At 35.7% G+C, this 14,503-nt stretch overlaps 2 protein-coding genes across 9 annotated transcripts in view; one reads left to right on the top strand and one right to left on the bottom strand.

The window, feature by feature from the left end:
- Positions 1 to 14,503, top strand: part of DMD (dystrophin) — a 2,091,067-nt gene that overhangs the window by 169,043 nt on the left and 1,907,521 nt on the right. The window lies entirely within an intron of this gene.
- On the bottom strand, positions 107 to 678 carry LOC101133443 (tubulin-specific chaperone A-like). Its single transcript, XM_055376540.2, has one exon. It carries the CDS (start codon positions 612 to 614, stop codon positions 288 to 290), a length of 327 nt encoding a protein of 108 aa, XP_055232515.1. The 5' UTR covers positions 615 to 678; the 3' UTR covers positions 107 to 287.

The following is a 14,503-nucleotide window of genomic DNA, read 5'->3' as shown; positions in this document are numbered from 1 at the left end:
TGAGCACATAAGTAGCATTTTCTCATCTATATGATGGGATGGGGTTGGGGTAAGAATATATATCATATAGGCAGTTACAAAGATAAACCACATATCACTTATGGAGTTTTTTTTTTTAGATGAACTCATTTATTTGACATATTACATTAGACAAAGAAATATATATGTAACCAGATAAAAACAATCACATTCTCATACTGCTTGAACACACCGCAGTGGTCAAAAATAATGGATTGTAAAATGGACCCCAGGATTTAATGCAAAAACCACCCCATACGAGAAAAGTTTCAGGCTTCTAACTTCACTGAATCCAGTACTAAACGTGCTTCTTTATATTCCTCAGCTTCTTCCACGTCTTTTTCACTTTCTAATATCTGTTGAAGATCCAAATATGCGGCTTCCAACCTGCGCTGGCAATCTGGGATCATCATCCGGGATTCTTGTAGGATCTCTGCCTGCTTTTTAATGTCATAATTTTCACCATCTTCAGCTCTCATTTTTTCAATCTTTTCTTCTTGTTGCTTTGCCTCTTTTTCATACATCACTTTTTCTTTGACCAACCGCTTCACCACGCCGGTCTTGATCTTGATCTGTCTCACGCGAGGATCGGCCATGGTCCCTCGAGCCCCGCGAGAAGGAGGGGCGGAAAGCCGGGGTAACCGTGGAGGGCGACGCGCAGAGGCGGTAGCTATTTAGGCGTGGTCGCCGGCGCGCATGCGCAGGCTGCGCGGTCACTTAAGGAGTTTTTATAATAAATCATTATAGTGTCATACCTTCCATCAAAGGATTGAGTACTCAGGTGTGAACATTGATAAACAATTTTTCCAATATTAACATCTGTAGTATTTTAAATTATGCGTCATTTTAAGGTACTGTTATTCTCTTTGTAATTTAACACTTTTTATAATAGAAATAATTTTGCAATTGCTACATTAACATTTTGAATTGATTATTGCTTATTTTTAGCAATTCCATTGCATCGTTTTACAGATTCCATCACTGTGCTGAAACATCTCATCTGTTTGTGAAAGTTTTGGATGTTTTCTTTAATATCTAGATGAATCTATTCCTTATCTTATCAGTCAGAGATATTTTAAAGTCCTTGTCTGTTAGTTCAAGCATATAGGTTATCTCTTAGTCTGGTTATGTTGATGGCTTTACTTCTTGATAATGGGTGTATTTTGCTTAGTTTTATTTATTTTTTGCAAGTCTCATTTTCTTTTTAGTGAATGTTAGATGTCATGTATAGAAGAAAAATAGAGAATGAGGTAAATATGTTTAATCTTGGAAATAGGTATAGCTTTTTTTCTGTCATACTGCTAGTATGGGGTTTGAGTCAGTGGTGTTAGTATTGAGCTGGTTTGGAGGGGCGGGGGTTGTTGTTGCTGTAGCAACCTTCAGAACACAACAGTCTTCAAAGACCTCCACTGATGGGCTGCTGCTATCCGGTGCTTAATGTAGTGCCTGCGGTCCTAAAGGGATTTCTATCTTCTTGTTCCATCCTCAGTTTTCAGCAAGCCTTATATGCCTGTCTCTCCCCTAGTGGTAACAGATCATTCTGTTTTTATTGGTGCAGAATCCTGGGCCAAAGAGGTTATCATACTGCTCTTCCAAAGAGGGTATCCTGACCCTCTCTCAGTGGCTTCTACCTTCCCCGACCCCTCTGAACAGGCAGGTCCCATGGGTGGTAGAGTTTAGTATCTTTCCTTCAGTTTAGTATCTTTCCTTAAATCTTATGCCTTTTAGAAGAGGAGGGTCTGGAAAATGTGTTTGACTTCATGTTTGTGCGTCACTGAGGGGAGCTTCTTCCTATCTCTTGTCCTATCCCTTACTTTTTTGCAAGTTTCCAATAGAAGTTTGTGGAAAAGAATTCCAGAATGAGTGCAGACTCCTTCGGTCTGCATTTCCAAGGATGCTGAAATGTCATACCAGCCCACACCTGACTTTTAAGAATGCCTTACAATTGGAGCTATTTTCTTTTTCCTGCTCCTACGATGACTACTTCTTCCTCCAGTTCTCTGCCAAAGGTAAACCTTTCATGTATCCAGTCTCTCCTTGGAGGAGATCGAAGTACTTTGGCTCACCTCGTTGCCTTGTGGCCACAGCTATATAAATGGCTCAAAAAATAATACGTTTTTATAGATCACCCTGCTTTTTCTCACTGGGTGGAGCAACGTTCTTATATAGCATTTTTACATCCTAAGCAGAAGAGGAACTTGATTATGATGGAAAGCATAAGTATTTTACCCTCTTGGGATATCCACATTCGACATGTTAATCATTACAGTTACCCTTACTTTAGATGGAAACAATGAATAATACTTACTTATTTTTATTAGAGAAAGGCCGTAGTAGAAAAGTGATATTTTAAAAATTGAATTTAATAAAAATGTCTTGAGGACCTGTTATCTGTGAATCACCCAATGGGAAAAGTCATGAAAAGCTGAAGAAAACACTTCATTGTATTTCAGAGCTTTTAATTTAAAGGTGAAGAAAAAAGGTGACTCAAAAGCATTTTGTATATTCAGAATCCATTTGTGAAACCTAATTTGTGATGCTGAAACTGAGATTTGGCACACTGTCCAAAATTGTATTCAAAAGTGTAGAACCTGCTGTCCTGGCCTTTTTGTTTTGTTTGTTTGTTTGGTGGGGTGGGGTGGGGTAGGCAGTAGGAAGGAAAAAGAAAAGATAAGGAGCGTGATATTGACTGATAGTTTATTCTCAAGTGCAGTCACCAGGGAGTTCGAACTGACTTCTACTTTTGAAGTTGAAACATGGAAGCAGGGCTCCAAAAATTTATATCTCATTGAAGTAACTTAGAATACTCACACTTTTATGAATGATTGAGATACTTCCTAAAAATTTAAACCATGATATCTCCAACAACAGAAAAGAGGGAATATGAAACCCCCATAGGCTACGGGTGTCAATCAAAATAGTCTTCGGAGAAATGAAATGTTTTCTTCATTAGTAATTTACTATAAAATTGAAGAAAAAATTTCATTTTTCTTTTTTTTCTTTTTTGAGACAAAGCCTCGCTCTGTCACCCAGGCTGGAGTGCAGTGACGCGATCTCGGCTCACTGCAACTTCTGCCTCCTGGGTTCATGCGATTCTCCTGCCTGAGACTTGCGAGTAGCTGGGATTACAGGTGCATGCCACCATGCCCGGCTAATTTTTGTGTTTTTTAGTAGAGACGGGGTTTCGCCATGTTGGCCAAGCTGGTCTCGAACTCCTGACCTCAAGTGATTCACCCACCTCAGCTCCTAAAGTGCTGGGATTACAGATGTGAGTCACCGTGCCCAGCCAAAAGGTTCGTTTCTCAAGTTTTACAAAACTTTTCAGTCAAAATTCACATATCTACTGTCACATAATTCATACTCAATTACATTCCTTCAAAAATGCTCACACCAAAGTTTGAACACATAGAGGCAGGTGGTTTGAAACGTCCATCCCAAAGTTGAGTTGGGAGTCAAGGTGACAAGAATGGCCCATGAGCAGTGAGATGTCTACCAATGCCGGGCTCCGGGGCAAACAACTAACATTAAGTGCAAAGGATTAAACTTGTTAATTAGGAGAAAATAAAAGTAGGCATTTGCTTATTTTCTTTATTATTGAGTTTATATTAATAGTAATCACTTCCATTCATATTGGATGCAAAGGAACTTTTAATATTCTATGCACTGACTTAAACTTATTTCTTAATCCTTTTCGTCTCCTTATAATGATGCATATGAGATTGTTGGAGATTTGGAGGTATGCACTAATGCAAAGTGATGAGCTGTAACCAAAAATTAACCAATAAAATAAAATCACAATTTCATGCATGTATTTATATTTGTCATCTATGGCAAACCATGGGGATATTGAAATATGAAGTTTCAGATACCCTCCTTATTATGTTAGATGCATTATTTTTAACAATAGAAGCCTTAAATAAAATATTAAGATACATTTGTATTTTGACATTTAACTGCCCTTGGCATTGTGCATTTAAAATTTTGGTGTCTAGCAAAGTTAAAGGGAGACTGTCTTTAAATACATATATATTGATAGTGCCATTTTGTTAGACATGTCATCTTTCGAATGTAATGATATTGTTCACACATTGATTTTACTGATGATGTTAAATCAAAGTGGTTTCTGCAATTAGTAACTTCTATAAAACAAACATATTAAAAGGAAATCATACTTCCTATTGTAGTATACCAATTTATTTTTCCATTTAGGAATAGCTATGCTCCCTCTCATGTTTTATTTTGTATACCTTACTAAATTAAATATTCATTTTATTCTTAGCCAGTTTCCATCACAGACACAATCAGTATTATTTAAATTTCAGCAAGAAACTAAACAAGACTTACAAGTTTTTCAGTGCTAATGATTTTTTTTTCTCATTAAGTCTGAGTCTAATGAAACTAAACAGAAAGTTCTGGTTGGATTCCTTGGTCACCCCTATCTGTGTTTGTGAATTCTTATAATTGGCATGAATTGAAAGTTCTTATTATCACTGATAGTAACCCAGAGACAATTCCAATTTGGGTTTAAATGGCCCTATGCAGACAAGGGTAACTGAACAAACCAAAACAGCTTCATGTGTTTATGGCAGATATATACCAATTAAGTACTAGAAATGACATCAGGGTTTTTTTTTTTTCCTGTATAGTTTCAAGTTAAGAGACTTTTTCCTCCCTTGAATTTGCAGATATAGAGCATCATGACCTTACAAGAGGAAGGAGAGCAACTTCCCATCTGAATGAGAGATGGAAAAATTATATGAAATAGAACTAATTCTACTGTTAAGCAGTAAACTACTTATTACTTAAGTATTAATTAGGACACTTGGCTACAAATAACTTACACCAAATTTGAACTATCTTTATCAAATGTGGAATTTATTCCAAAGGATACGTTTATTCTAAGGATTAAAATGTTTCTCAAGGCAGGTTAGGGCAAATTGCAGTACACCTCAGAAAATGCAATCAAAATCTTCCAGGACTCTCTGTCACATCTCCTTCTCTCTAAACGATCTTTTTTATTGCAGATTGGCTTCCGCTGTTCCTCATGTAGCAGACCATGATTGCCAACATTCCCTTATATTTATATCTCGCAGTTGAAGGATTCAAGGAGAGCCTGATTCTAAGACCCAAGTCTAAATTCTTTAAATACATACATATGTATGTGTATATGTATGTGTATATGTATGTATATATATATACACACACATGCATTCCTGTTTAGATAGACATACACAGACATATATGTGAATTACATTGAATTACATATGAATTACATTTCTATTTAACATATTCAATGTAGGTTACAATGCAACGTTATAGACATTTTCATCCATTACAGGTAGGAATGTGGTTTAATATGGAATTTTTGAGAAGTAATTTGAAAATATGTCCCAAAACTTACGGAGATGATTATTCACCCAAATCCATTATAATTTTTGAGACTCTTTTCTAAGGTAATAATCCCACATTTGAGTGGATGCTTTATCTATATTGACAGTAATTGCAAGACTATTTTAATAGCAAAAATTATGAAACCATTTTTCAAGGTTCCAAAAAAAAGCAGAATGGTAATTTTTATGGGAACAAAGAAGACAATGCTTCTAGATATTTAAATTGTGTTTTAACAACATTGGAAAATCTGTTATTTTAAATGAAGAAAGTAAGGTGTCTAACTACTTGTGCAGTGCAATTACAATTAAGCAAGGAAAATGCAAAGGAAATATATCAAACTTTAAATCCTAAAGCTTTTAATACTCACTTTTTCTCTAGTTTCTAAAATTTGGCTAATAAACATAAATTTAATTTATAAATTAATTGACCTTGGCATTGTATAAACATCAGGGTAAATAATGCATCTCTCTCTCTGTCTCTCTCTCTCTTTATTCAACTTTATCCTAAAACATCATACTAATTACAATCTATTGGTTTTAGTTTGACTCCTCAGCTAGGTTACTCAAACAATGAAAGACTACTTTTAATCTCTGAACATGTTTCTTTATCTTGAATTTTGATTTCCTAATCAATGAATACTTGTCTAAATTTAGTATTAAGTTCACACACACCTTTTCTCTTTTTTGGATCACTTTGCCAATCAATAATGTTCCTCTTTTAGCAGTTACTGATTATTTCTACTGATCTCTGCTGAGAGTTTATTCTCAGACACTTTCATACCACGCTTTGAAAATACTGGTTTCCAAGCTGTGAATTCACTGTATCTATGCAGAAAGGAGTGATTTGTTTCTTGTATGGCATGATGTTTTTTATATCCTGTGAAAACCATCAATTCCACATTTGAATGGTTCCTTCATGACATGGGCTGCTCTAACTAAAGAAAAATGTGCATTAAAAATATATGTCCGATTAAGGCATTAAAATGTCTTAAGCAGTCAGGTAACAAACAAATCTTTCTGAGTTCCAATTACTGTATTACATTATGTCAATACTTACTGTCAAAGTACATTACAGAAAAAGGCTGGGCTCTTTTCAGAAAGGGCATTGCAATAAAATGGGTGACAAGAAACTGCATCTGTGTATATGGAAGCACAAGAAACTAAAAACAACAAAAAAATAGTGCCCAATCCCAGGTGGCTGAAGAGTAATATCTAAGAGAATATGAAGAAAACCCATTATTTATTCCCTAGGCCAGATAAGGAGCCCTGGCTTTCTCTGGCATAGCTGCAGTGTATATAATTATACCTCTTTCAATGCCAATTACTGTGTGTATATCCATAAAAAGAATGGTACAATGGTGACAGAGATGAAGAGCAGATCTCTTAAATAAACACATAAAAAAAAAAGCAAAGTAAAGAAAAATAATAAAAACAGGTCGATTGCTGTTAATGCCACTGTTCCTGAAAAAAGTAAAACAGAGATCATTAATATCCATAAGAGCCAGTATAATGTCTATATTTTTCATCCAACATTTTTCAAACCATGGAGCCCTTTTAGAATCTGTTGATGACTGTGGACTCTCATATATACACACTCATAAAATTTTGCTCACAATTTTAGGGGTTTATTCCATAGTCGTATTGAAAGCCCATAGATTTCAGGATAGGAATAGCAATGTTGATTACTCATTTGGGGCCAGACACTTTCTATGCCATATAAAGATAATGGCTTATTTAGTCCTCACAACGACACTATGAGATAGCTATTATTTTAATACCTATTTTACAGATGAGAAAACTAAAGGAAAGAAAAGTTATGTAAACAAATTGAGAAAACTCAGCCAGTAAGCGGCAAAACTGGACTTTAAATCCAGGCCATGTGATTCCAGAGCATACTCCAACAAGGATTGTAAACTGCATCCTGCAGAAACAAATAAACAAGCAACAACCTAGAATAAAGAAGCAGATGATAGAGTTTTAGAACTGGCGAAACACATAGAAATTATCTTTTCCAAATTCTATTTTTTAAAGTTGAGGAAATTGTATTCCACATAATTAAATGATTAACAGAAGCCCATAGAGCAAGTTAGTGTTAGAGCCAGGGTTCAAGTGGGAACATTCATCCAAAGCTCATGACAAAGCTACACCGATATTATTATCATTATTCTACAGGTGAGGAAACAGAGGCACACTGTTAATAAGTAGCAGAACTACCTTTCGAACCCAGATAGACAGGTTCAAAGCTAAAACTACCATATTACTGTAATTCGGGAAAGCCATTCCCTTTATAATACGTTTAGTAGGTGCGCAGAATGATCAAATCTTTAAATTAGAAAATTCGAATGTCTTCAATTTACAAACTTTGGAAATTCTGGAGATTCTACTTTACAATCATTTTAATGTTCTCTAATCAAAAACTAATGTTTTCAGTGTGCTACAATTCATGAATTTTATATTCATATCAGAATATAAAATTATTCACATGCATATATGAACTTTATATATTATATATGTATGAAACATATATAATAACAATATGTATATGAACACAACCTGAATACATATGTATATATAGATAACCATTCAAACATTTTAAATTGGCTATAGAGGAAAGCAATTTGCCATTTGACTTAAAGTCTTTTGTAATGACTGGAATTTAAAATTAAGTTTACAATTTATGAAGATGAAATAAAACTATACTTAAAATGCTGTTTTTTGAAACAGAAAATTCCCTTAAAACCTCAAAATCTATTGTTTGTTTTATATAATAAAAATCCAAATGTTTTTTACAATGTCTAAATCTTTTGTAATTCTGTTATATTTTCCTCTACAAGTTCAACTCAGTGATACCTAAGTGCAAACAATAAGGCTAGTATGAGAGCTTTTTTTTTTGAGACGGAGTCTCGCTCTGTCTCCCAGGCTGGAGTGCAGTGGCACGATCTCGGCTCACTGCAAGCTCCGCCTCCCGGGTTCAGCCATTCTCCTGCCTCAGCCTCCCAAGTAGCTGAGACTACAGGTGCCCGCCACCACGCCCGGCTAGTTTTTTTTTTTTTGTTTTTTTAGTAGAGACGGGGTTTCACCGTGTTTGCCAGGATGGTCTCGATCTCCTGACCTTGTGATCCGCCCACCTCGGCCTCCCAAAGTGCTGGGATTACAGGCGTGAGCCACCGCGCCTGGCCAAAAGTTACTTAATTTGCATGCCAACCTACATTCACATCTATTAAATGATTAGTCAATCAAGATATAGACAAAACTCATCTATTGGCAATGTACACTGAGGGACGTGTTCTCAATGTAGTCCTGTCACCGATCTTAGAACAGAAATAAATAATTTTTTTTAATCCAGTGGCATAATAAACCTGAAAAAAGAGAAGTCTTTCATTAAGAATCTTGGAAGAAGCAGTCGTTAACCACTTGTCATCAGTATTAGCAACTCAAGCTGAATAAAAATTGATTGTGTGACTCTGGACCTTCTCTGTTCTGCCACTTGGATAATCTATTAGCATTGGCACCTGATTAACTCTCAAAACTGTCTCCTCGTTTGATTAGCTCCCAGGATTTCTTTTGTATTCTCAGCAATAATTTTCCAAACCCTTTTCTAAAAGACTGACTGTAATGTTCTTTTACTGACTGCAAAATTTCCCGTCAGTGCTGAAAACATGTTTGGCCTTTATTCCTATTTATAATTTTTGGCTTGATCTTTCATAAACACTGGCTTAAGACTTCCGTATTTGGTGAACAGGGAGTGAATGATTACTCCGAAACTTTATTTCTGTTTTAAATGCTTTCAGTATTTGGCACAAGGTGGAAATGAGCAGGCTCAGTACTGACCATTGCTATTACAATAACCCACTGCATTTCCTTAAAACTTATTTTCCACTTAAATTGTTTTCTACATTGATTTCTGTCTGTGCTAATACTTTGCCATGTATAAGAAAAACCTGCTTGTTTTAATGTTTAAATTTTGAATGGTATGGTAAGGAGAAAGACCAAGATTTAAAAGATAATATATTCTGAAAGGGCAATTTTTGGAAAGCTTTTAATACTTTATTTAAAACCCATTCTTCAGCTTATTTTAAATTTAATGATGGAATACAACCCTCTCTTTTTGAAATGAAGAGGTTATATACATTCCATCATTATTGAATTTTATTCTATGGGCCACGTTTACTATTTACCTGCTGTATTAGTCAGCTTTACTACAGGCTAATGCTCTGTAAAAAACAAATCCAAATCTCAATGACTTATAAGAACAAACATTTATTTCTTATTCACATGTCAGGTTCAATTTTGTATTGAGTACAGGTCAGCTCTATGCATCTCTCCTTTTAGGAACAGAGGCTACCTGAGGCGTGTACTTCCCCTGACAAAGGGAGGAAGGACCAAGAAAAGTGAAAACACTTTATGATTCTTAAGCCCCTAGCTCAGAATTGACACACTCTCATATCTGACTGTGTTCCATTGGTCAAGGTAAGTCACATGACCAAGGCCACATCAGTGAGTGGGATGTATAATCCACCCATGGTGAACCCCATGGCAAGTGGAAAGAAGGAAGAAAAAAAAAACCGATGAGCAAATAATGTAAACTACCAACTTGTTCAAGAAGTTCTAATGCAATTAAATATATAGTCAGGAATAATAATACTAATCTCTATTGACACTTATTTTGTACTAAGTCTTTGCTTAAGACTACTTTTGATGCTTTACAGGATACCTCATCAAAGTGAAACTAAGAGTTTTTTTACCACGATTATTTCCTCTTTTCAGACTAGAAATCTTGGGTTTGGTGTGATTTATGAGTCTTTTCTTTCTTTGTTTTTTTTTTTTTTTTTTTGTTTTGTTTGTTTGTTTTTGAGATGGAGTCTCGCACTCCTGTTGGGGCTGGAGTGCAGTGGCGTGATCTTGGCTCACTGCAACCTCAGCCTCCCAGGTTCAAGTGATTCTCCTGCATCAGCCTCCCAAGTAGCTGGGATTACAGGTGTCCGCCACCACGCCCGGCTAATTTTTTTATTTTTAGTAGAGACGGGGCTTCACTGCATTGATCAGGCTGGTCTCGAACTCCTGACCTCATGCTGCATCCACCTGGGCCTCCCAAAGTGCTGGGATTACAGACATGAGAGACTGCACCCGGCCTATGAGTCTTTTCTAACACTGCATAACTAGTGCATGATCAAGCCAAGAAATGTGGGCCCAAATTCCACTACAGAGAGCAGACAATAATGATGCTCCTGTAGGCCATTCTGGGTTACATATCCCATGCAACAATTGAGGAGCCCTACAGAGCATGCTTAGCAATTGTTCCATTGTTTTTTTTTTTTTTTCCTTTTTAATCCATAGACTTCTGTCCCTCGTTTATTGAGGGTTGCCCCTGGGAGAACTAAATCTCTGTCACTTCTGGACTGCCCTGCAAATGGGCTTACCAAGCCCTCCTAAACTGAAGAAAGCCTTAACACAAAGAAACAGAGAGATGTGGATGCTTGTGGTGAGGAATCTTCAGCATCCACAGAATCTGTTCACTATAGTTATAGGTGAACTCAGGGATGGCTCAGTGAAATAAGGGATGAGGCATTATCCTCATCTACTATGCCATTTTATTAACCTTTACTCCATAGTGTAAGTCGAGTAAATACATCTTGTGATTTAAATATCCCCTTATAATCCAGGCCCTGTGTTTGACCATTTGTCTGTTTCTAAAGCATCTCATTAACAATATATTTGGAAATGGCTGTTGCGTGTCATGCACATTTGGCTGTTTGCTTTCCTTTTGGTTTGCAAAGAAGTATTTTGCAACCCATAAAAATAGATAATGTGGTGAACAATGTATTTTTTTAAGTTTTCAGGGGAGAATTTGAATCTTTTAAAAGTAATATTGAGTAGGCAGCTGTATGGAAACAGGCATCTAGTTAGCAGTTCTGCTACAATATCCAAGTATTTAATTTCACCTCTAAATTACACTGGAGACCTTGACCTTATTTTGATTTATTCTGTCATAATTAGTCTATGGTTATTACTTTAACAAAAATAAGTCATCTTTCTCATGAACACTACCAAAGCACATTTCAAGTCTGCAAGCTAATTAATAGTAACTTATTTTTACTCCTAACAAGTCTACACCCACATATTCATGTTTAAACAAGATGAGATATTTGAAATCACTTTATAAATTATAATGCACCACAGAAATATCCATTATTTCCATTATTACTAAAAACTTACTTCATTCTTTTGAGCATGAGGAGGTGTAACTTATGTGAATATCATTTCATATTTTGTTTTTATCTTTCAAATCGAGAAGACTTGAATTTTTTGCATATTTACAAATACTATAAAAATCCTACTAATTATTAACATGGCTGCCACGTAGCAATCGTGTCTATTTTATGAAATAATATCATTTATACAGAAGACCCACGGGAAGTTGCAATATATTTGGAAGTAAAGATTTATAGGTTTTGTCTATTTTTTTCTCTTTCTCAGCATTAATATGTCATACATGTGTCACATTTAGTCTTCACAATTCAGTATCTTTATTACTATTACCATGAAACAAATAGAGACAATGAGACACAGAGAGGTTAAGTAACTTACTCAAGGCCACAGAGATAATGAGATGTGAAACTGGAGTGGGAACTCAGGTTATTTGACTCTGAAATGAGTGTATGTAACCCTGGCCTGCATTGTATCTAATCCATGCAATTTTAAGAGGATAAGAATTAACTATTTGCACAATCTACCAGATGGCACTGTTTTTCCAACTGAGACCACTTAACACCTTTTCATATACTCTTGGAGTTCTGATCATTCTTCCATTCTAATACATTTCTTCAATCTCATTGTTATTATGTCCTACTTCATGCGACTTCGATTAATTCTTCACAAGTATATTTCTACAATACTTGTGCTATGTTTCCAATGTATAGAGCATTGCAATTTTTATGAATATACAACTATGCGATTATGTTAGGTTCTCACCATAACTCCAATTTGCTAATGGAGCGTAAATTCTGTGATTAAGTGGCAGGGAATGGGAGAGAACTTTTATTCAATATGAGCTGACATGGCTTTCCAATTTGGTTTTTGAGTCCAACAACTCCCTACAATAAAAAAGCAATTGACCTACCTGAGAAAGAAGTGGCATTTGCAGTGGAGGCAAAGGAACAGACAGGTCATCCATAGCATTTTACATTGTGTCAGAAGCATGACAGTCATGAAAGATGAAGTAAAGGGCAATTATATCATATTACAGAGTGAAATTCACCTAGAGAAATAAAGGCAGATTGTTTGCAAGAAATATTCTTTCTCTTAATTTTTTATTCATTATAGTAATGAAAATAAGTAGCAATATTTCAGTTCGAAGGCCAAATTTTGGGGAGAAGTCATTGAAAGTTAGTTGTATGTCTAATGGGTGCTCAATGGATAATTTAGGAAATGAATTGGTGACAGAAGGTCCATAATTAACAGAGTAGTTTGAGCAGTATGATGAAGTGCAGGGGGAAAGCATTGGTCTAGGACTTAGTAGATCTGAGATTTAATTACAGTATTGATTAGTCACTTGATTTATTCAACAAACCCTTACTAAGTACCTATTTCTGCTTCAGTATACCATGTTTGGTGCCAGGAGTTGCAAAGACATAATAATTCTCCCATCTAAGTGTGGTCACATTTAGGAGGTAATGAGTGGGATTTGGGCTGCATTATTGGAAGACAATAAACTAATTTTCTGTTTGTGTGTGTGTATGTGTGTATGTGTGCGTGTAAACAAGATGAGATATTTGAAATCACTTTATAAATTATAATGCACACACAATTAAAGTATCTGTGTGTCCATACACATACAGTTAAAGTATTTATGTGTGTAGCACACACATATATAATACACATATGCATAATTAGAAAAAAGCCTACACATATGTATATATCAGAAGGATTGATTGATAAGTTATGCCAGGGAGATAAGTGTGATTGTGAAAACCCTCACATTCGACCTAGATCTTAATAGTGAGTGTCCTCATTCTAGGGAGTGCATGAACAAAGGACTAAAGCAAGAAAGCATATGATTTATTTATGGAGAAATTTGGCTTGTGTGACTAAGGCAGACCTGGTAGATGTATATAAGGTATGGGATATGGGTGACTGCCAACAGGCCTAATCGATAATATGTTTAGAGGAGTACACTGGAGTCAAACTGTGAAGGCCCTTATATGCCATTCTGAATAATCTAGCCTGTAACCTCATCAGAGAAGCTCTGGATTTTTCAAGTTAGTTCTCTTCATATATGATTGTAACAGAACTGTAGTTTCTCCATCAGGGAATTTAGCTTTATCATTGATTATCCATGATCCAACTCCCCTAACTCCACATATAATTAATAATTAGTACTTACCAATACTACCCAGCAAACATATCTTGAATGCACTTACTTCTTTTCCAGCCCCACTGCCATTCATTAATGCAAGTCATGCTTACTTCTCACGTGGATTATAGGTATAATCAGCTCATGTGTCTTCTTATTTACAGTTTATCCCCAAATATTCTCTACACTGTGAAATTTATTTCTAAAAGCCAAGCCTGACATTGCTATTTCCCTACTTAAAATTCTGCTTTGATTTCGAACTGCCCTCTGGCTATATTTTCAGGCTCTTCATAAACAGGTTGATGATAATTTCACTTTTTCTAGGGTCATCTCTGCCATTTTTATCCTCCTCCACCATCTCTAGGTCTGGGAAAGGACCATACTCTTTCTCTCACATCCTGACACTTTCACCTGCTCTTTTGATTTTCTGGAGTTCTCTTTTCTACCACTTGTCTCTCTGCTCTTAATTAACTTTCAAAACTCAGCTGAGATGTCACTTCATCAAGGAAGCTCTGGATTTTTCAAGGTAGTTTCCTTAATATATGATTGTAACATGACTCTGTAGTTTCTTCATCAGGCGACTTATCTGTATATTTGTATCAACATACCCTTTTGTTGTGACTGCTTCTCTCACTAAGCTAGAAGGAAAAAAGCTAGAGACACTGTCTTTCTCACAGTTGTTTTTCTACCACCTAGTAGGTGTCAGTACACATTTGTCACTGAATAGCCTTAAATATGAAAT

The sequence above is a fragment of the Gorilla gorilla genome, chromosome X (genome assembly GCF_029281585.2).
Source record: "Gorilla gorilla gorilla isolate KB3781 chromosome X, NHGRI_mGorGor1-v2.1_pri, whole genome shotgun sequence".
NCBI lineage: Eukaryota > Metazoa > Chordata > Mammalia > Primates > Hominidae > Gorilla > Gorilla gorilla.
This window is presented reverse-complemented; position numbering and strand designations above follow the sequence as displayed.

Bases quoted from the DNA above. Each gene is read 5' to 3' on its own strand.
- LOC101133443 (XM_055376540.2), bottom strand. From the start codon at position 614: ATGGCCGATCCTCGCGTGAGACAGATCAAGATCAAGACCGGCGTGGTG.